The 22617-nt window shown below is 43.1% G+C and overlaps 2 protein-coding genes across 3 annotated transcripts in view; both read left to right on the forward strand.

The window, feature by feature from the left end:
* The window catches only part of EIF2S1 (eukaryotic translation initiation factor 2 subunit alpha), a 465302-nt gene that overhangs the window by 47995 nt on the left and 394690 nt on the right, over nt 1-22617 (forward strand). The window lies entirely within an intron of this gene.
* Nucleotides 1445-18048, forward strand: CRIP1 (cysteine rich protein 1). 2 transcript variants are annotated; one of them, XM_069950305.1, is made up of 5 exons: nt 1445-1554; nt 15052-15146; nt 15956-16013; nt 16090-16134; nt 17749-18048. In XM_069950305.1, the coding sequence occupies exons 1-4, from the start codon at nt 1515-1517 to the stop codon at nt 16128-16130; spliced, it is 234 nt and encodes a 77-aa protein (XP_069806406.1). In that variant the 5' UTR covers nt 1445-1514; the 3' UTR covers nt 16131-16134; nt 17749-18048. The 2 variants fall into 2 exon arrangements, with proteins under 2 accessions (XP_069806406.1, XP_069806405.1); XM_069950304.1 differs by lacking the exon at nt 1445-1554 and adding an exon at nt 1770-1839.

The raw sequence follows: 22617 nt of genomic DNA on the forward strand, positions 1-22617 counted from the left end.
AGGGAGGAAGTAACTGAGTGTGCACTACTGCCAAACAATCCAGCTATTGTCCAATCCCTCTGAATACAGAGAACATAGCTGTGCACCACAGAGGGGACTCTCCGTGGCTTATTGTCAACAGTGAGTGTACTAATATTGCCTTGTCACTTGTCAATAAAAAAAATATATATATATATCGGTTGATCATGGTCTTTTAACATGCACTATTACACCAAACGATTATTGGTAGTAACGGTTGATAATCAGCCAACTACGGCTGATAATCGTTTGGGGCCTTTACACCACTAAAAATGTGCCCGTTCAATATGGATAAAACCAGCAAGCATGTTGTACCACTTAGGGTAACGGCCGTTACGGCAGATAATCGTCCTGTGGAATAGGAGGCAACGATCAGCCGACATCGTCCATGTCGGCTGGTCGTTGAAGTCATTTGTCTTTCAACATGTTAAAAGATAAACAACTTATATAGCAGCGATCTGCTGCCGTCGCTCCGTGTAATAGGAGCGGCAGCAGCAGACCGCCGCTATATCCTATAGGTTGCCCTGACAATCAGAGATCACCCGGGCATCCCCCCTGCGTCTCTCCTCGGACTCACTTGCTCGCTGCAGCCGTGTGGAATAGCGGCAGCAGCGAGCGTGGAACGAGCAGCAAACGAGCGCTAATATCGCTCGTTTGCTCCTCACTGTCGGCCCGTGTAATAGGGCCTTGAATGATTTTTAACGACTAACAATAAACGATCGCAAACGAGATTGTTTATCGTTAACCTGAAATCGTTCACCATTTTACACAGAACGATAATCGTTAGTTACTACGATCGTTATTGCGATCGGTACTATGATCGTTTACATCTTCTGATCCCAGCAAAACAATGAACAATGTGCAATTACACTGAACGATTAGTGAAAAAATGTGGAACTTGAGCGAACGAATGTGGAATTACAGCGAACGATTAACGATAATTTTAGGTTCAGATCTAAATCAACGATCAACGACATACAAACGATTTTTCCATTGTTGCCTTCAATTACACAGAACGACTTAAATTCAAAATCATATAACGATTTTTCGGACGATAATTGTCCCGTGTAATAGGGCCCTTAGTGTGACTGTAACCATAAAGCCTCTACGCCTCTATGTATTAAAGACAAATAAATTCTGCTTGCTTGCACTGAAAAGCACATGCGACATTCCACAAAACACAACTACAATTGTACAGTAATGGCCCGTTAACGTTGCAAATCTTCACCGTATTATCAGACTTCTCACGTCCCACTCTATAGATGAAAGTCAGGGTGGGACTATTACAAAATTAACTTCAGGTCCCTGATATGAAGAGTAACATCCGATGCATCTGATCTTATGATGCAACCTTTAAGAGTTAACCTCACTGCTCGAAGCCGTGTGCAAAGTAGTTTACACTCCCATCTCAGTCCCTCCCAATGGTGAATTAAAACATGGGCTGAGCTGCCGGGCAGTCATTCTGCATTTGCCACAGCAGCAGCATCAGCATCATCATGCCTAAGTGCCCCAAGTGCCAGAAAGAAGTATACTTTGGTAAGTATGCCGCAGCCGCTGTCTGTTGTCTTACGTCTTCTTTAATCCTTCACTTCCCTACAGTCAAAAAGTAAACTTGTGTATTATTAACCTGCAAAGTGTGTGCGGTGAGAGTGCACCGACTGTCGAGTGCTGTCATCTATGAAGCGCAGTCATGTTATGGCATATTGCCTCTCTTCTGGACTGTCACCTTATGTTCGGTTATATAAACCTACTTCCTTATACTGTTCATGACACTTTACACTAATGTCTTCAGTGAGTTCAGGAAGCCGAGCTCTCCGGAAGGTGAGACCTGATGCAGATGTCAAGCCGAGGTGCTTATTAAAAAGGAAATGACTAGTGATTCCATGCAGCGGATTGTAGTCTTCTAGCTGTGAGCGTGTGTATATAAGAAATCATAAAGCTGTGATGCCTATAGGCGAGCAGTAGTGCACCGTATGCATTGTATGACCCCATGTATATATAATAATGTAAGGACTTATAGAAGGTGGCATTTTTCTAGAACAGCGCCACCCTGGTCCATCGGATGTGTCTAGTATTGCAACGTCACCCTGATGAAGTACAGCATATAAAGCTGTGCTGCAATACCCGTCACAGCCCATAGACCAGGGGGGGAGCTGTTTCTAAAAATCTTAAATTACCATTTTACTTTTTACTTTTTTTTTGCACCAAAACAGTGTCTCCTAATGGTCTCCGTACATACAGGGACTATATGATGTGCAGGTGCAACATTTTACTGAGGTCCTCGAAGTGACTATATTGCTATCACTCATAGACTTCTGCTCTTTGCTCTTTATATGACAGCTCAGAGATTACCAGAGTCTATAAGCAGTGAAAACAAAAGGTTGAAGGGGTTGTTCATAAACATTTTTCCTCTTAAATCAACCAGTGCCGGAAAGTGCCAGAGATTTGTAATTTACTTCCATTAAAAAATCTCAAGTTATCCAGTACTTGTCGTAGTACTGGAGTAAAATGGCACTCTGTACTTATCAGCTGCTGTATGTCCTGCAGGAAGTGAGATTTTCTTTCCAGTCTGGAAAGCAGGAGAGGTTTTCTATGGGGATTTGCTACTGCTCTGGACAGTTCCTGACATGGACAGATGTGGCAGCAGAGAGCACTGTGTCAGACTGGAAAGAATACACCACTTCCTGCAGGACATACAGCAGCTGATAAGTAGTGGGAGATTTTTTAATTGTAGTAAATTAAAAATCTCTGGCACTTGCTGGGACCAGTTGATTTGATACAGAATTTTATTTTGCAAACAGACCCTTTAAGTCTTTTCCCCCAAGTAATATTCCCTTTATGGGTATAAACCCACACACCGTATATGCAGCGTATTTACTGCTGCGATACGCAGCAAACTCGCAGCAAACTCGCAGCAAAATCGCAGCAGATTAGATCTAAATAACTGAACACAGCATCAAATCTGTACCAACAAATCTGCTGCGTATTTGTTGCATATCTGCTGCATATACGGTGTGTGGGTTTATACCCTATAAGTATATCCCATTGCAGGTCATTCAGAGCTCCATATACATGTACGTCTCTGCTGCTTCTATATACCGGAGGGAGGTGGGGTGGATTCTGTGAAATAAAGTTTGTGATTTCTGATGTTGAAGTATCAGCTTCAGAGATGTAGCAGAGCTATATTGGTTGTTCCACTATATAACTGTGGTGGTGCAATATCACGTATCTGTACCATATAAATTCAACCACTGAGATCTGTGCAAACCACCGACTAGTGGTGGTCACTCCAAATAGTGGGGGGAAAAAAGATTATTGGATTGTGATGATGCAGTAGGTTTACCTGCAAATGGTACTGTTAGATATGGTGCTATATAGTGCTCCAAGCTGGTATTATGGTACGGCAATGTGGCTGGTGCTATTACATTGTACATTCAGTATGGCAGGGACTATTGGTACTGGTATATATGGTGCTCCAAGCTGGTATTATGGTACGGCAATGTGGCTGGTGCCCCCCTACTGGTGGTATTATACTGTATATTCAGTATGGCAGGGACTATTGGTACTGGTATATATGGTGCTCCAAGCTGGTATTATGGTACAGCAATGTGGCTGGTGCACCATAACTGGTAGTATTACATTGTACATTCAGTATGGCAGGGACTATTGGTACTGGTATATATGGTGCTATATAGTGCACCAAGCTGGTATAAGGGTGTGGCAATGTGGCTGGTGCACCACAAATAATAGTTTTAAATTGTACATTCAGTATGGCTGGGACAATTGGTACTGGTATATATGGTGCTATATAGTGCACCAAGCTGGTATAAGGGTACGGCAATGTGGCTGGTGCACCACAACTGGTAGTATTACACTGTGCATTCAGTATGGCTGGGACTATTGGTACTGGTATATATGGTGCTATATAGTGCACCAACCTGGTATAAGTGTGCGGCAATGTGGCTGGTGCACCACAACTGATAGTATTAAATTGTACATTTAGTATGGCTGGGACTATTGGTACTGGTATACAGTATATGGTGCTGTATAGTGCACCAAGCTGGTACTATGGTACGGACATTGTGGCTGGTGCACCACAACTGATAGTAGTAGTAGTACTGTGTAGTAGTACTGTGCTCTATCTAATGATGAGCTCCCCTATATCTCTATATATGTCTCTTTGGACTCCACCACAATCCCCATTTGCTGCCTCCTCCGATTCTTATTCCCGTGCCTTCTGGGTATTATCTTTGTGCAGGAAAGGTTGCTGGTTAACTAATGGCTTCAAGAAAGTGTTTCACAAGTTCAAAGGACGTTCAGTAACCGCACCCGTCTCGAGCTGTTTGCATACTTGTCTGACACTGAGGAAATGAGCGGGGATCGGAGGAGGCCAGGACATAGACTGGCTGAGATGGTGGAAAATTACACTTTCTTAGTGGACAGAAATTACTATACTAATCACTTCTAAGCCTCATGGACTGTTCATTCCCATTCTCCCCAATAGTGAACATTTATATGAAATCTTATAGTGAGATTTTTTTTCCCCCTTCGGACCCATGTGATCCCTTCTGGGTCACTGTCTTGGACTGCAGTAGATATCAACGTGATTCAGTTTAAGGAGACGTGATATCTTATCCAGTGTGGTTATACCGATGACGCGGGATGATAACATGACCAATGCACACCACACCCTACTGTGATCACCCATAATCTCGGTGTATACACAAAGCCCATTCTATTCGGGGACAGAGAAGCCATGGAAGATTCATTATAAGGCTTGCTTTATACTGTAACATTTGGTCTGTGTTACCCTGATCGTATATATATTTAAATGACCAAAGTACCCCTTTAAGGCCTATATATATATATATATAGATTTATCAAACATGGTGTAAAGTGAAACTGGCCCAGTTGCCCCTAGCAACCAATCACATTCCACCTTTTATTTTCTGTGAGGAATGAAAGGTGGAATCTGATTGGTTGCTAGGGGCAACTGAGCCAGTTTCACTTTACACCATGTTTGATAAATCTCCTTCTTCATAAACCTGTTACACATACTGTCCACCTAGTTTTAGACCACCCTGTATATATATATATATATATATATATATATATATATATGTGTGTGTGTGAATATAAATAATGAAGCACTTTTTGCTCTTGGTGCTATATAGAAAATGATCCTCCTATTCTTGTTATAATGAGCCTGCTATTCTTACCTAACCCCGCTTCCCCCGTGGTCTTCCTACGGAGTCCTCACTGAACGCTTCCGTCAGCAGTTCTGAGGCGGAGCTGCTTAGCCAATCACTGACTGAGGGAAGACAGCACTGTGGCCAGTGGTTGGCTGAGCGGGCTGTCACTGCTGAGATGAGTTCAGCAGGCAACTTTAAAGGGGTTATCCAGCGCTACAAAAACATGGCTACTTTTCCCCCTCTCTTGTCTCCAGATTGGGTGGGGTTTCAAACTCAGTTGCAAACCACACCTGACCTGGAGACAAGAGAGGGGGAAAAGTAGCCATGTTTTTAAAAAGTTTAAATAGCCGGAGTACCCCTTTAAGGTCTTAATAATATATATATATATATATATATATATATATATATATATATATATTTCTATATCTATGTTCAAAGTAAACATATAAATCCTAAAACATATTACAGTATAAAACAAGCCTTATATTTCATCTTCCATGGCTTCTCTGTCCCTGAATAGAATGGGCTTTCGGTATATATCCGTATGTACCCATCTAAATGGGGTCCCTACTTAGAAGAGACCTACTTGACTAATTACAGCATGTTCTCCTACTGAGACCCCCTGTCTAAATGTACTACATATTGACATTTATTTTTTCCCGTGGTGGCGCTATAGAAAAACAAAGCATTACACAATGCCTATTCAAATCAAAGGGTTTTTTGTACAATGCAGAACAGGGAAGGTCCTCCAGAGAGAGAGATGCTCTTTGTTACCGTCCTTCATTCTAGCTAAGGGGGGGTGTATCGGAACAGCTGACTCCCCTCTATTCCCCTAATCAATACAGAATACGGATGTGGTTATGGAATGCCTGACCCAATATTGGCCCAGCCTCACAGAACAGGCCGCGTCTCATCCACTTTGAGTGAAATATCCCAATCATCTCTAATCTTCTAGGCCTGATCCTTCTGGAGCGCAGCCTCCTTGGCTGTTCTTGTTATGGCATCAGCCAAGGTTAAGGTGGAACATGTGGAAGATGTTAGCCGGACCCTCAGCTTGATGAAAAGTTTATGAAATCACTAAAAGCCAGACAATTCTGTTTAGAGGCCTGCTGGATCCTTCTGGAGATAACTCCAATGTGGCCCATATTAACCTCATCAGAAGGTTCCCAGAAATGTCAGGTCCTCACAGGATTCTGGAGTAATCTAATTTACAGAACTTGTTTACTTGATCTTGGTCCAAAAAGTTAAATCTTGTTTCTAAAAGCTGCATCCGTCTGTACAAGTAATTGTCCGTGATGTAGACTGAGGCACCATAAAAGCATTGCATCCTGACCGCACATAACCACTTATATAGGAGAGAGTTATAATGGAGACCTGTGGCCCCACTATGCCCACAGCCAATGGCTGCTGCTCCTGGAAGTAGGCAGGATGTATCATTTAGTCTTATAGAGCCATAAAAAGTCATAATCACTATCCTTTGTTTAGGCCCAGTTCATACAGCACAGTCTTTTGCAGTTTTTGATGTTCTTAAAGTGAACTTGTCACCATGAATACTACCTAAGCTATCACCATCATGTTATAGAGCAGAAAGAGCTGAGCGGATTGATATATATCGTTATGGGGAAAGATTCAGTATAACTTGTAGTTTATAGAGTGAAATCTCTGATGTTTCCATGCTAAAGAGTCCAGTCCATGGAGTGACACCGCCCACTGGACTCCTTACCACAGAATGATCAGGGATTTCAATCAGCAAGTTACAAATTATACAGAATCTTTTCCCACAATGATATATATCAATCTGCTCGGTTCTTTCTGCTCTATAACATGATGGTAATAGATTAGATAGCATTTTCTTGGTGACAGATTCCTTTTAAGGAAACGCCCTGCCCATGTGTCCCATATATCCAAATAGTTCTATAGTTCAAAGTAGAGGGCGGCTATCAGGCAATGTCCTAACATGTCTCTGTCACTTTAAATAATTTTTTACATGTCCTTGAGAAAGTGTTCAGACCCTCACCAATCACTATATAAAGCCGAAAGAAACATCTGACTGTGTGCTTCACTCCCTGGCTCGCTGCTTTTTCTCTCACTGCAGAAGATGCTCTCTATTGTAAATCTATGGAGACTGCTCCCTGCAGCAAGACAAAGATAGCTGCAAGCCGGGGAGTGAAGTGCTTTGCAATTTTTTTTCTTTCAAATCAAGTTGTGTCAGAAAGTTATATAGATTTGTAATTTACTTTAATTAAAAAACCTCCAGTCTTCCAGTACTTATCAGCTGCTGTACGTCCTGCATGAAGTGGTATATTATTTCCAGTCTGACACAGTGCTCTGTCCATGTCAGGAACTGTCCAGAGAAGGAGAGGTTTTCTATGGGGATTCGTTTCTGTTCTGGACAGTTCCTGTCTTGGACAGAGGTGGCAGCAGAGAACAATGGAAAGAATACACCACTTCCTGCAGGACATACAGCAACTTATAAGTACTGATAGAATTAAGGTGTTTTTTTTTTTTTTTTTAATAGAAGTAATTTAAATCTATAAAACCTTCTGAAACAAATTGATTTGAAATAAAAAAATTCACTGGAGTACCCCTTTAACGTTATATAGGAAGTAATAAAAGTTATACTCCTACCCGTTTCCAGCTGATCATAGCGGCTTACTATACTATATAGGCTGTAGTCTATTGGCCGTTTAGTCCTGGCAGATATCATTTCTGCAGTATCACATATCCCCATGAATTAATAACCATCAGTAATAGCTTGAGATGCTGACACTCCCGTAAGACGTAACATCCCGCAATACAAACCTCTCAGCCTGTTTGTTTTTCAGTCCCGACGAAACCTCTTGGCAGGGTTTACACTATATAGCTATATATAGGCTAAATTACCAGTCATACATTAAATTATACAGTGTTTCCATACCCCTGGGTGATATGCCGCCCATCTCCTTTCATCTTCAAAACAATAATGTGTTTTCCAAGAGCAGAATATGCTGTAGACAGGGCAGAACAACCCCGTATGATGTGGATTCTCATAAAGAACAGGTTGGACATTGTAAGTGTTGTCTATTTGTTTCTTACCCTGGACACATACTATTCCGTCGTGTCTCTTGCCATGACCAGGACAGGCCTTATGATGAATTGGAAAAATTAGGGGAAAAAAATCTGCAGAAAACACGCCACCCCTGGCTTCAGGTTGTGTGTGGTGTTACAAGTCAGCCCCATTCACTTGAATAGAACTGAACTGCAATACCACACCCAAACTGAAGACAGGAGTAGTACTGTTTCATGAAGAAGGCTGCCATGTTTTTCTAAGCCTGGATATCCCCTTTATTAACCATATCATACATTGCTGGATTATATATGTACTATACATTACGGGTGTGTTTACACGTTCAGGTCTTGAATGGAGGACACATATAGAGGAAGGGCTGGGACTTCTCCTCTATTTAGATCCATTCCTTTCTTTTCTTTAATTATTAATTGCAATTAAAAACCTAAACATGTCATCACCCATGTGAACAGGATCTGTCACTTCATTGTACTTGTATACGGAAATGTTGCCATATACTACTGGGTACAATAACATAGACGGTATGGCACCAGTCCCTTGCATTGCATCCTGAGCAGCTGATTGGTGAAGAATGATCATCTGACCCATTCAGCGATCATTACAGTGATCAGAGGGTCTGAACACCCAGTTACACTTTACCTTTTTTTTTTTTACTTTTTTGAAACTGGAAGTAGCATCGAAAGTTCAGGAAATGTGACTGTGCGCACAATAGCATTGTTATTGTTATTGTGCAATATGGAAGTTCTAGGGATTTCGGACAATGATGGCCTTGTTATATTGAGTGCTTAACCCTTTATTCACTAGAGCTCTCAGCTCTGTAAGGACGATGATTGATGACAAAACCAAGACAGATATAGGTTTCTATAATTACATTTTATTATTACAGACAACCTCTTTAAAGAGGGTGTACCATCAGGTACATCCTCTTTTATCTGACCCACAGATCGAACGGCGACGTCCTTTAGAATCAATGGAGCCGCGTCATAGAGGGGAGGGAATTCCCTCCCATTGTAGGCGGGCCAGTCCGCCTACTGTGCTTCAGCACCGGCCCGGGACCCGTGGATAGAACGGCGATGTACACGGGAAATGGGCCGCGGTTCCAAAAACGGACCGCCGCACCGGCTTCCCCGTGACGGCGCCATTCGATCCATGGGTCAGACTAAAGAGGATGTACCTGATGGTACATCCTCTTTAAGGCCATGCGCTTTAGTAAAACACCGTCCGTTCTGCAACCCGGCCGGATATCTCAGCAGTTTACCCCTTTGTAAGCTCCATCTCAGTTTTCCCTGAGCTCAGATTTAGATTGGGTAGAGACTAGTGCTGAGTGTATTTGCCAGAACGGATCTCTCAGTGAGCTGATAATACGCCTCCATTATACGGAGAGTGATCAGTGCATCTGAGAAATTGAGATTTTATATATTAGAAAGAGTCTTATGACCACTTGCATTGATTTATAGAAAGAAAATGAAAATGACATTTATGCTTTTATGTATTGGACGTTTCCCAAGCAGCACCCCTATGCCTCTGCTCTGACTACCCTGGCTGAATGCACAATGCAGATAAGTTATCAAGTGGAGATTTAATTAAACAGAAAAGCTGATATGAAACTCATACAGCTCTTGGCATCATATCATGGTTAAAACCCAGTGTCAGCATCTCCAGTTTTGCTTACTATATTAAAACCTGGAGCATACTAACCCATTGTTACCGGACACATAAAGCAAACTTTTACTTCACAGACGTCACCTGTCAAACCATGGTGTCTGGGCCTCACAAGAGCTCCATGGACAAAGAGACTGTTATGGTGTTGCCAGTGCAGGCCACAATGTCCCCAATGCTGGCCACAGTGCCCCCAATACCAGCTACTGTGCCCCTCTTTAAAGAGCAGGTACCATCTCCAAAGAGCCTTACCTCTGCCAGTGCGGTGAGTGTCAGGACCGGCTTCGGGACCCCTGCCGGGCTCTGGAGTCTCCGCTGCTGCATGTGTCACGACCCGGTTGATGGACTGACCGCTCAACCTGTCGGTAACTGAGGCGGAACACGCATCAGCCGGGACAGGCAAAATGCCCTCTGGCGGGGTTACCGAGGCTGGCCCCGCCGTTCATTCGGGCACAGGGAGAGGTAAGTTTGTACTTGTTATCAAATTCCCCCTGACGGCTGCTAGATTTTTTAAAAAATGGTCGGACTTCTCCCTTAAAGATTCTAGGGAACACCTTACCGAGAGCATTATTTTATTTATTTTTTTACTCTTTAAATAACATTTTTTGCCTTTTTAGTGCATGGTTTACAGTCACCCTTCATGGCCAATGCACTATGTAAGAAAGCGTATGGCAGACACTGAGGCGTAACGTGGCCCAGCCCGTCTTTTTGTTTTCATGGCAGGATACGGTTGATAACGTTTGATTATTTTTAGCACGGTAACTTGACACAGTACGATCCGTAAGGCCTGTACAGCTGGCAAACAACTCGCTGTAAACATTGGCTGCCTAACAATAGCCATCAATGCCATCCTGTTTTTATATTAACATTGATGCTTTGAAACACAATATTTCCGGATACTTTGCAGTTTCAGCCTATTAACCGATGTAGAGAACAAAATTTACCCATGAAGGACACCATCCTTTACTCTTTTGTTATCACTTTATTAGGTATTTGCACCGAGACGTCTTTTATTTGTGCTTCTCCATTAGTTTCTGCATTGAATCGCGCTCTGTTGATCTAAGGAGGTCCGCTCACACCTTGATAAAAGTAGCTTTATTGGCCAAAGCAAATAAGACAAATGACACAGTGGTTCAATGAGAACCTTTTTATTCACACGATTAGAATGCCCAGAGTAGCACTCGAATGTTTGCTGAGTAATACTGGGGCGCTTGACCATCATTCAATACGTCACTGCTCACCCATAGGATCCAGAGGGAGTTGTCCAATTTGTGCAATCCCTTCTTTATTGTCTGCTAAAAACTGATTACCAGGCAACTGGTATTGCCAAAGGAGCCTTTCAACGAGAGACCTCTGCTGTGTTAAGGTCTGTCTCAGTTTCCCTCCATCATGGTAGCAAAACTAATACTAGAACTGATACTATTGTGAGATCATTCCTGACATCCAGCATGGTCCAGGGACAGGATAGGAGAATGTGTCTTCATCAGTTATGGCATAAGTTGGAAACAGTCTTTGTACAAAAAAAAACCTGATCCCCATGTAATCTATATATTTGAAACCACAGATCTTTCTATTCCCGATACAACTGGAAGATGCAGGAAACGGTAGTCCTACTACTTGTCATTCAAATAATGGCTAACCATGTAATATATAGCATGGCCTAGTCCACCAGAAGAGCAAGAGGCTATCTCTATGACATCCATATGCCCTGCTAGCAGTAGCGGATTATAATAGGTGCGTTTCGGGCAGTAGCCCGGGGCCCTGAGCTCCTGGGGGGCCCATGGCCCCCCAAACAGACTTATGCTTTCAGTGGTGTATTATCTCCAGACTACAGTTCTGACATGATTTGCATAAAAATAGCTGCTTTTTACCGCAATTTTGCACAAATCAGGGCAAAACTGCAGCCAGGAGACAATGCAGTAACATTAGAGAACATACTGAAGGACCTTATCATGTGACAATGATGTCACCACAGGTCCTTTACAGGCTGCATTATGGAGGAAAAAGGATAAAGCTAATGCTGCCATAGTTACAGCGGGTTGTGGGGCCCAAGCTTAGTGAACAGCCCGGGGCCCATGATAAAGTTAATCCGCCCCTGCCTGCTAGGAACAATGGCAAAGGGTGATCAATGGACATCCATGGCAATTGCTCTAGGGTCCTGAAGTTGTCCACCACAAAGAGTCACACCCGTAGTGGCTATTGGCAAAAGGTTCAGAGGTTACTCTTTTTAAGACCTGACCTGACCTGACTTATATTATGGAGAAATGCAACTGCTCGCTGGGTGGATAGTTGTATAGCTAGCAGTCTAATGTCTAGGAGAAGAGATGAGCAAGCCATGTCATGTGAACCCGAACCATTGGCCTGTCGACTCCAGCTGTCTTCCCTTCCTGTGGGGAAGGTGGAGACAGCCCGAGTCCCGCCTGGAAAACAGGAATACAGTCTAGTTCATAGGCTGTATCCCTGTTTTGCAGGCGGGACTTGGGCTGTCTCCACCTTCCCCACAGAACAGGTAGACAGCGGGATTCAAATGTCGATGGTTCGGGTTCATTTTAACCCAAACCTTGGCATGGGCACAGGTACCATTTTTAATATAGGACTCATTCACAATATTCATTGGACTATCGAGCTAGGTCTTGTTTCTCCGCGCCTGATAACAAATTGCCTGCACAATTCTCCACCTAAGCTTACTTATAAAGAAAATCTAGGTAATGTGTGTAACCTCTGCCCGATCCTCCTTGCCCTTGTTCTATCTTGAATTTTTCAATATACAGTAGTTTGTTCACGACATCTTTAGGCTTCTTGCACATTTTTCTGGTCATGTGAGAATCAGACATCACAGGGCTTGTTACTGCAAATTTATCATGGCTGTGTCTTCTATCAAGCTGTGATCTTCACATAAGATGGACAGATTATCATCCTCTGGATGGAAACCATGATGTTCCAATTCCTTTACTACAAACTAAGATCTTGAATACCACGATAATGCACAAGTTTCATCAAAAAATGGTTGGTTAAAGTTTATTGGCAGAAAATGGAATTCCCCTTTAAGTAGCAGTTGTGCTACTTACTAATTTGAAAGCCAAATAATAAGTTAGTTGATGTTTTTCCACCACATGGAGAAAACTGTGGTTGATAGGCATAGCAACCAGAATGTCAGACGTGACTCAGTTGTACAGCTGAGAAGCATCTTGGCAGCAGGCAGGTCACACAGTTTCCATCTCTACGACTAAAGATTATTAACAATAATAGTTGTAAGTTATTCATAGGACAGCATATGGTCCATGCACAATGCAATTGTATTGTAGACTTGTATTGCCTCAAAACTATTTCCACGTCAGAAGATAATGTGAGAAAAATCAGATGGATCTGTGTCCGTCAGTCTGTTCCCCCAGAGCCTGGTTGTCTTTCTGGTAACAGGATCAGATACTTATGTTAACAGCAGTCATACAGCTGCTCAATACAAACTTCAAGGAACATCAAGATAACTCTGGAACGTCTGAAATATTTACAGATTACTTCAGACAGTATGCGGTCAAGTATACGACGACACAAGAAGTTACTGAACTTATCCAAAATTCTTTAGATAACTCAGTAATAGATGGAGGGGGATAAGGAGAGCTGGCCAGTGCCGGACTGGCCCACCAGAGGACCGGAGCATCCTCCGGTGGGCCCCCAGCTTTAGAACCTGAACTAACACTGACTGACATGTAATTTCTCACTGGTTCTTCATTGGTGGGCCCCCAGGATCATTTCCTCTGGTGTGCCCCAGATACCCAAGTCCGACACTGGAGCTGGCTATCGAAGTTGAAACCAAAGTGTAAACTATTATTTTATAACACACTAGTAATATAGTATTATACAGTACATATATTGGTGAGTATTAGAGATGAGCGCAACTTGAGCATGCTCAAGTCTGATTATTCATCATTGAATACTGGCTGTAGGCCATAAGTTGTATCCATGTTTTCCCGACTGCATCCAACTTCTTCAGCCACCAGTAATCAAATGCCAAATGATCGGACTCAAGCATGCCCAAGTTGGCCATTTAAGCTGAGTGCTATGACAAGAATGGTTGTAACTCAAATTAGCACCATTCAAGATTCTACTAACACCAACTTGGGTCACCATAGAATTCTAGTCATCTAATTGTGTTACAGAAGAACCCAGGAACCAGGCGTTGTGTCCATAATAGTTAAATGCTGCTACATTACAGCCCTGTGAAACACTCCTTAGGCTGCGTTCACATCACGGTTGTGTCCTCCGTGTCACGTATACTATAGAAAACTGTCAAAATAGGATGCTAAGACATGTACGGGCACCATTGACTCCAATGGCCCAAATGTAGTCAGCTGGTGGCTAGGGTCGAGTCATTTCCCAAATGTGTCTGTGGACACATCCCTGTTTTTCGGAACATTAGTTAAGTACTTATGCAGCCCATAGGCCCCATTTCATGCCCACTATTGGGGCAATATGTGATTGGAATAGGGATCCAACTTTATTTTGCTAGGATGGGAAATTTCTACTTGTACTATAAGAGCTGCAACCAAGGTCTTAATAATTTAGATAGCTGTTTGATGAAGGTGTATTGGGGATAATGCCACCCACCCAACCTGTAAATAATACACCCTCATACACCTTGTCTATGCATGAACTATGTTTCTGAATAGGAGGCGACCTTGGTAACATCATACAGTAACATAAGCCACTTCCAAGTATAATCTTTGTTGTTACTTGTAGAGACCAGAACAGGACAATGGTGATTTGTTTTACTGGAAACTCTAAAACCACACAACGTCTTCATTGAACATGTCAGTTCCCTATCTCCATCCACGTCCGTGATCACGTTTCTAGCAGTAGCCGCCATAGGTTTTATTAATATTACTTTATCTCATCTGGAATGTAGGTTTGTGTCAACAACACATTCCTACCTAAAGTTTACAGACATTTACAGCGTATATTCCTCGCCTTTGTGTACGTTTGTGTTAAAACAGGAAGATGTCAGTCTTCTTAATAGCTATATAGCATACACAGATAGGCGGTTAATTCTGCAGTCATGCAATATACAAAACCGACATCAGCAATAAATTCCTAACACGCTGGTTTGTGTTCTTTCAGCTGAAAGAGTGACATCACTAAATAAGGACTGGCACAGACCATGTCTACGATGTGAAAAGTGCAACAAGACCCTGGCTCCTGGGAGTCATGCTGAGGTACAGTAAGTTATAAACACATAATATGGTAATTTTACTAACTCCGCCCCCTGGTCTCGTTTCAGGACACAGGAAGTGCCTGCTCCACCAATCACTGATCACTGCAGTGACTGGCCTCAGCCAGTGATTGATTGGATGAGAAGTCTTTTCCTGTGTGTTGAGATGGGACCAGTTAGTAAAGATAGGCCGGGATCCGTTGAATGTCAGAATAGCTGCGACAATGTGTCAAATTTGTTTTATTTTTAAGCTTGTCTGCCCCCCCCAGACAACCCCTTTAATGAGATTGAGTCTAGGGGAAACAACCTAGGTAAGATAGAGATTACTGCCCTTGAGATGGCCAATGTAGAGAGTTGGTGAGAGCACTAAATAGCAAAGACATCAAGTGTCATAGAAACCATGCTGAGCTACAGCATGCACTCCTCCTTCCTCCCCCACCTCCCCCTGCTTTGCTTCCAGTACTAAGCCCTATACATCAATCATGAAGAGCAGAGAGAGGTGGGGAGGGAGGAGGTGTGCATGCTGCAGCTCAGTACAGCTGCTATCACTCACAAGGAAAACATGATTTTATACATTTGCAGATAGCCATGAGTTAAGAGACAGGTAGAATTTGCTAACTGCCCATGTCTGCGGCTCTGAGAATGATATAGAGCCTTACACATTCCCTTTAAATTGTAGGACCCACCACTATTTGGATGGCTCTGAGTTCATTAAAATCTGAAATATGCAGAATACACAGACATTTTAACACTATTATCTAACATGTTTATTTCATTTATAACCTATACTTATTTGTACATCTTCTCTTTCAGCACGAGGGTAAACCCTACTGTAACCAGCCTTGTTATAGTGCCCTGTTTGGACCAAAAGGTGAGAACGTCACTGTATAGATGTGATAATAACTGATGGGTTTCTGTATGGCACTAAATAAAAATTTGTTGTGCAGGATTTGGACGTGGAGGAACAGAAAGTCACACCTTCAAGTGAAGAAGTAAGTGCATGTCTATTACCCAAAACGCTGTTTTCTTTGAGCTGATCCAAAAATAAAGTTAACATTTGTTGATCCGATTAGAATCAACCATATAGGGGGCTGTAGATAGGAAGTCACATGGGTAGAGGAAGTGTAGAGTTCTTTTGTCACTGGACTCTGTAAAGGAAGGACACAAGCCAGAGCGCACTCTATATCGGTCTAGTTGGGCCCTAGCTCTCTGCCAGGTCCCCAGTCTCAGTGTGCAGTCTAGAAGCAGACTCAGGCACATGAAGTTAACCTTTTCTCCTCAAGTAACTCCACTCGACACTATGCAGTGTTAAACCCTTCCTTAGAGAGGACAAGTCAGAGATCATCTCAACCCACGCCGTGGACAAGGAGAGTCACAGTGGATAGAGCAAAGTTGCTAGAAGCCTATGAACTCTATCTCGCAACGCGGGTGTCAGCAGGGAACTTCAGCATTTTGCTCATCCCCGGTAACAAGGGCTGGGGCTTGTGTCACCCATTAGGATGGGCCCCTTTGACACTAGGGCAATAGGTAGTGCGAAAACCCAAAGGTCAAAACACAGGCACAAGTATTCTCTCTTTCTTCTCAAGTATTCTTCTACCTCATCCTCCAACATCCCGGCAGAGCACAGTACTAATTGGGTTGGGACTCTCACAACATCCTCCTCTCTACTCCTCTGACTCTATACTCTCAGCACGCAACTCAGTCCACACAACTGTTCTACTCTCTATCCGTTCACTACAGATCTCGATCCTAAGTGTCTTATTAAGTATAAGGTACTGTTTCAAGGCAAAGCTGTATGACCTGCTGCACACAAGTTTCCTCAGTAAAGCAGACCTTATTTATGATAAAGAGACTCTGTGATTCTTCACCCGCACCAACACAGTACCCGAAAATTCCTTGGGTTATCTCCCCTTTCTGTGGGTGGCAGTGCCAATAGTCCGGGTGGGCCATTGCTCCACTCCGAGCCACCGTGACTTCAACCCAAAGGACCCCGCAACAGCTCGGCAGGTCACTGACAACAGGGGAACAAGGTATAACCAGCCCTTTTAAATAAAAGCAGGTGTGCCATCATACCTGTGAGCCCAACCGGCACTGGCATCACGACAGAACATCACTGGGGCCGGCTATATCTCGGCCAACCACCATAGAACTGGTGTCACACCTCACCATCTGGCAAGTGACCAGCCGCCCCTCCTCTATACCACCTCAGCGGGTCACCACATATGAAGTAACTTTCTAAATCTGTGCAGGGGGGGGGGGGGGGGCTTGGAGGAGGACAGATCACACAGGCTGGGCTGGAGAGAGAGAGAAGAGCATATACAAGGCAGTTTGCAGAAGGGAATCATATAGGCTGTGTACAGGTATATAAAAGTGTAAAGGAGGCCCACAGCAAATTGTAGAGACTATAAAAGCAAAAGGCAAACTTCTAATAAAGTGTAGAATATGTTCTTTTGTATCATAGTAAGCACAGAAGAAGAAAAAATTTCAAAGGTGCCCATAGCCTTTAACCTTAGATTTTAGACTCCACAAGAAATTCAGACCCCTTAGTGCAAGATACTCTGACTGCATAATCTCATTGATACTGACATATTATTCTTTTTCCTTAGGTCTGCGCATACCCAACATCAAGAGAAATTATCCTCCTACTTGCAATGAATATTGTTCCTGCCTCCTATTGATATGCCAGTACTCCTATATAAATGTATTCGTCAGCAATAGCGATCTGGTGCCTTGACCACCACCTAATCGACCTGTATCAAACATTAGCAATGCGACGTCCGCCTGCTGTCTCTAATACCACTAAAGTGTAGATTGGGACTCGTGTAATCAGACTTTTTTAAATATAGAAATAAACTATTATGCAAGTGGATGTGATTATTCATGAATAAATAGAAATATGTTATAAAGGACTGGTGTCATTGTCTTCATACATACATTATATAAGAAATCCAGGAATGTTTCACCAACAACCTTAAAGGTAATCTGTCACTAGGTTTATGCTGCCTTAAATGAGGGCAGCATAAACTAGTGACAGAAATGCTGAAAAGATAGGTGTATTACTTACATCATTCTGTATAGCTATTCTTCTAATATGCAGGAGAATAGCATTCTTATCACACCCCTCCCCCCTCCCTCCAGCTGCTGATTGACAGTTGATTGCCTATACACAGCATGGATAGATAACTGCCAATCAGTAGCTGGTGGGCGGAGTTTTCCGTTTCTCATGAATATCCAGGACTACTGGGCTCATGCACATAATAGATGAACACTTATTGTCCAGGTTATTCTCGAGGATATGGCTGTATGGCTGTGCTTACATTCTATAACGATAACTAAGTACTATAATGTGCTGTGCAGATGTGCAGTGCAAAAAATCAGGGAGTATTGGCCTTTAGGATTTGTATACATTTGTAACAATATTAGCTTACTCTTTGCTACCACATAGTCACACAGCTAACACAAGACACATGTCCATCAAGTTCAACCAAGGGCAGGAAGCAGAGTCACGATCACAAGAGTACAAGGAATTTAATTATTTTAGACATTAAAAAAATATGTTGGGTTTAAATTTATTGTGTTTGACCTGTATTTTTTTTGGGGGGGGGGGGGGACGGGGGTGGTCCAGTATAAGGTCAGAATTTTGGGGTCTAGTTTGGGAGGTAGATATATTTGGGGGTCTGATTTGGGATCTACATAAATTTGGGGTTCTGAATGAATGATGTGGCGTCTCTTGGTTTAAGGGGTCTAGTTTGGGATCTATAAATGTGGGTTGTGGACTGTTCACGACAAGATTCAGATTCAATTGCCCAGATTTACTAATGTGTCTCTGCCAGAATTTTGGCTGAAAAAGTGGCACACAGTCCTTTACTCCACATTTATTATGCATTTTAGGCACTTTCCCACCACTTTCAGACACTTTCCGGCTGGTACGCAAAAGGGGCGGAGTTTATGCAAAAAATGGGCATGGTCTATTTTGCACCAAAAAACTGCACCTGAATCTGGCTGAAAATTCTGGCAGACTTCAAGGCAAGTAATAGATTGTCAGGACAGGGGAGGTAGGGACAAGACACGACAGTGGGCCCTGGTGCTGAACCCACCAACTGTCCCTACCTACTGACCCTAGGCGGCTGCGGACAACTACGAAGACGTTTCCTGTACTAGATACGTGCCCACAGAACAAGACAGACAAACAAACACAATATGCAATAGTCAAACAAGCAAGGTCAGAACCAAACGGGCAGCGTAGTACAAAATCAGGTTACAATCGAAGAGTCAAAAAGTCAAGCAAGAGGTCAGGTAACAAAGTCAAGCAAGCAGAGGGAGTTAGGACGGAGATCGCAGGAATAGACAGGGAGAGATGGGACCAGGGTATGAAACCTAATAGCCAGCGCTGGGAGACTGGCTTAAGCTTTCCTTTATGATGACCAAGAGCCCGGTCTGGATCCCCATTAGACTGGCGCTCTGATCTTCCAGGTTCCAGACAGGCAGAGAAACCAGCCAGTCAAACGACCTACTCAGCTGTACTAATCAAGTCTAGCAGTGATCAGTTTAACTCCTGCATTGCTAGGAAGCAGAGAAGTAAGCAGGTGTGGCACATAGAAGTAAAAACAGGCCCAGTTCACACCAGGTTACTGCACATTCCGGACATAGATGGTGTAAACTTTGCACCAAAAAACTAGACAAACAGCCTGATACATCTGGCACATTTAAAGGTTGTGTAGTCTAAGTCTCCACCTAGACAGTTGTAGTAAATGTAGCCCAATGTGTATTTCCTAAGGGGTCCAGCCGACTGGCTCAAGAATCGTCCCATTTTGTCATTCATAGGGACTGATCCTGCGTGTTTCTCTCCAAAATAATTTACATGTGACTCATTCTTACATCAGATTTATAAATGGTGTGGTCAAATTTTCTATAGAAAATGAGAATTAAGAAAACTGCAGATCGTTTAGGAGCAGTTTTAAGATCCTTAAAGATGCCCAGGACCCAGCCATGGGGATGTAAAGGATGCTACGATAAATCACTCATATGATCCAGTCTTACTGACATCCAGAGAGCCAAACCGGAATTCACCTTTCTACAAACTCCTAAAGCAGTAAATGGAGGACGCTCCCCTTGATTCAGTGTAGTGCACAATAACTAGGGATGGTCCGAACCGGTAATGATTCCCGCCTGGAAAACTGGGATACAGCCATAGCCATAGGCTGTATCCCAGTTTTCCAGGCGTTTCTCCCGCTGTATCCGCCCGCTCCAGGAAGCGGGCAGACAGCGGGAATCTGCTGCCGAGTGTTCGGGTTCATACGAACCCGAACCTCGGCAGGTTCGGACCATCCCTAACAATGACCTTCTGTTTTACATAGGCTAAAATGACTGCCTTCCTGTTCATGAGGCCTAAGAAAGGTGATATTTCCATGTAGATATAGGAGACCCCCTGAATCAATTCCACTGGTTGAGCCCTCGGCCCCATTCTGACTATGATTTAACTACACTTCTATCTATTACAATTACTGTATAGCATCTGGACACTGCCTCTGATTTATGTGTAGTACAGGAGTGATGAATGTGTGCTGGCAGTACAGAACCAATAAAAGTTAGGGCCCTATCACTGTACATTGACCAATAATTGGCCCGATCATCGGCTGATCATTTCTTTAGGTCCAGAGTTAAAATCATCGGTCGCTGACCGTGCATCGCTACGTGTGTAATAGTGATGCGTGACCAACGGCTGACATTTGCCCAAACAGTTAATACTTCACCTGTCCGTGCTCCTGGTCTTCTCCGGCACTCTGCTTTCTTCTCGGTACCCTAAAGCTATGTTACTCGTCTGTGGCCTATAACATTAGGACAGTGGAACTATGGAGCCCTCAAATACTTGCGGCATGCAAGATTCTGAGGCTCTGGTCTTATGACAAGTCTATGGTAATATTCGTGCATGTATGAAATACTTCAAGTTTTTTTTCCATTTTATTGCAGTGTATTTTATATCCTTTATAAACTCTTCAGTGTGAGCAGCATGAACAATGAGCAGACACAGGAGGAATGTCACATGGAGCAGCACCCACTGCGCTCGCAGCTCATCTACAATCCTCACAAACATTTCTTCTATTCCATTATTTTATTTTTTAATATATAAAAGAATTCATTTTTGGGTTACACGTCAGCCAGAAAGGAAGTTATCCGAAAAGAAATCACATAACAAAGTGTTCCTCCTATATTGTATAATTCAGCTCCCTCGTGTCCGGACGGTAGCTTCATCCATGTCAGAGCTTATTGGATTGTTTGTTGGTTTACTCTCCATGACGTGTGCTAAGCTCAGACACCGGCTCCAGACTTATAATAGTCCGCCTGCCCCCAGGGTAGGAAAACTGCTCAGCTATTCCGTAACGTAAGGAAGCAGCTGTCATAAAGCGAGTCTGTATCATGAATAGTCCCAACATATTGCTCAGTGATTCCGGCACGACTTACATTAACTCCACATCGTTCCCCTCTCCTTATATAACCATTAAGGCCATGTTTCTTGAGATTAGATAGCGTATGTGTTTCATTACTGACCCCCGATGCTGGGACAAGGTCTACAGATAGCCAACCTCCTCTTCTTCTGGGGAGGTTTGGTGGCTTGGCTTATTCAATACCAAGTCATGTTCTGGGGCTTTTTAAAGAAGCAAAAACATTGGCTTGAAGGGAAAACTATCATTGAAAGATGGCGCAAGACGGCTGCTTTGCACATCATTCTTTCCAGAATTCCAGCATGAATGGCCCATAAGTCTCCACACTCTTTTATGGTGCTTTCCTCAAGGAGGAGGCCATGACCTATGTTAGATTTCGACATGTCCGATCCCTTCGTTTCTATGGACGTAATCCACTGCTAGAGGTGATTGACAGCCAGCTCAGAGTACATGTATGCTCGTCTTATGTATATAGGGTGACCATTAGTGTTGACTGTTCGGGTTCAGCAATGTTCTCCGAACCTGAACGCCGCTAGGCCTTTAATTCCTGATGGCTGCAGAAGTTTGAATCCGCCCTAAGGCTACCAACAAAACATGAATACATTGTACGGATACAGCCTAGGGTTTAACCCATATTGTTCATGAAAGATGTCTGTTGACTGAATAAATGAGCTTATTGCTCAGGCCAGAAGAAGGGCGTGAGCCTGAAATGGCCGTTGCCTTAGGATAGTCACCCTGCACCCTATCCCATACCCTCCCTGTTCTTACCTGAAACATGGAATAAAGAATCGCCTGAATAGTGGAGCGGTGAGTGTCAGACTAATTTAATACTAGTTGTTATACTGTGGCTCTTTTTTACCATTGACACTGCCCTTTGCTGCTTTACAAGGTAATAGTCAGGGTTATGTGCCTTCACATATATGTTCTAGGCTGTATTATTGTGCCTTTAAATATATTTGTATACAGATAATACAATGGAAGAGAAAGATTCCACATATAGAACAACTGTAGGAACCTTCTGGAAGGGAGGCG

This window comes from Dendropsophus ebraccatus, chromosome 13 (genome assembly GCF_027789765.1).
Source record: "Dendropsophus ebraccatus isolate aDenEbr1 chromosome 13, aDenEbr1.pat, whole genome shotgun sequence".
Lineage (NCBI taxonomy): Eukaryota > Metazoa > Chordata > Amphibia > Anura > Hylidae > Dendropsophus > Dendropsophus ebraccatus.

Bases quoted from the DNA above. Each gene is read 5' to 3' on its own strand.
- CRIP1 (XM_069950304.1), top strand. From the start codon at position 1,785: ATGACACTTTACACTAATGTCTTCAGTGAGTTCAGGAAGCCGAGCTCT. The intron at 1,840-15,051 runs GTGAGACCTGAT...GTGTTCTTTCAG, and splicing joins GAAGCCGAGCTCTCCGGAAG to CTGAAAGAGTGACATCACTA. The intron at 15,147-15,955 runs GTACAGTAAGTT...CTTCTCTTTCAG, and splicing joins CTCCTGGGAGTCATGCTGAG to CACGAGGGTAAACCCTACTG.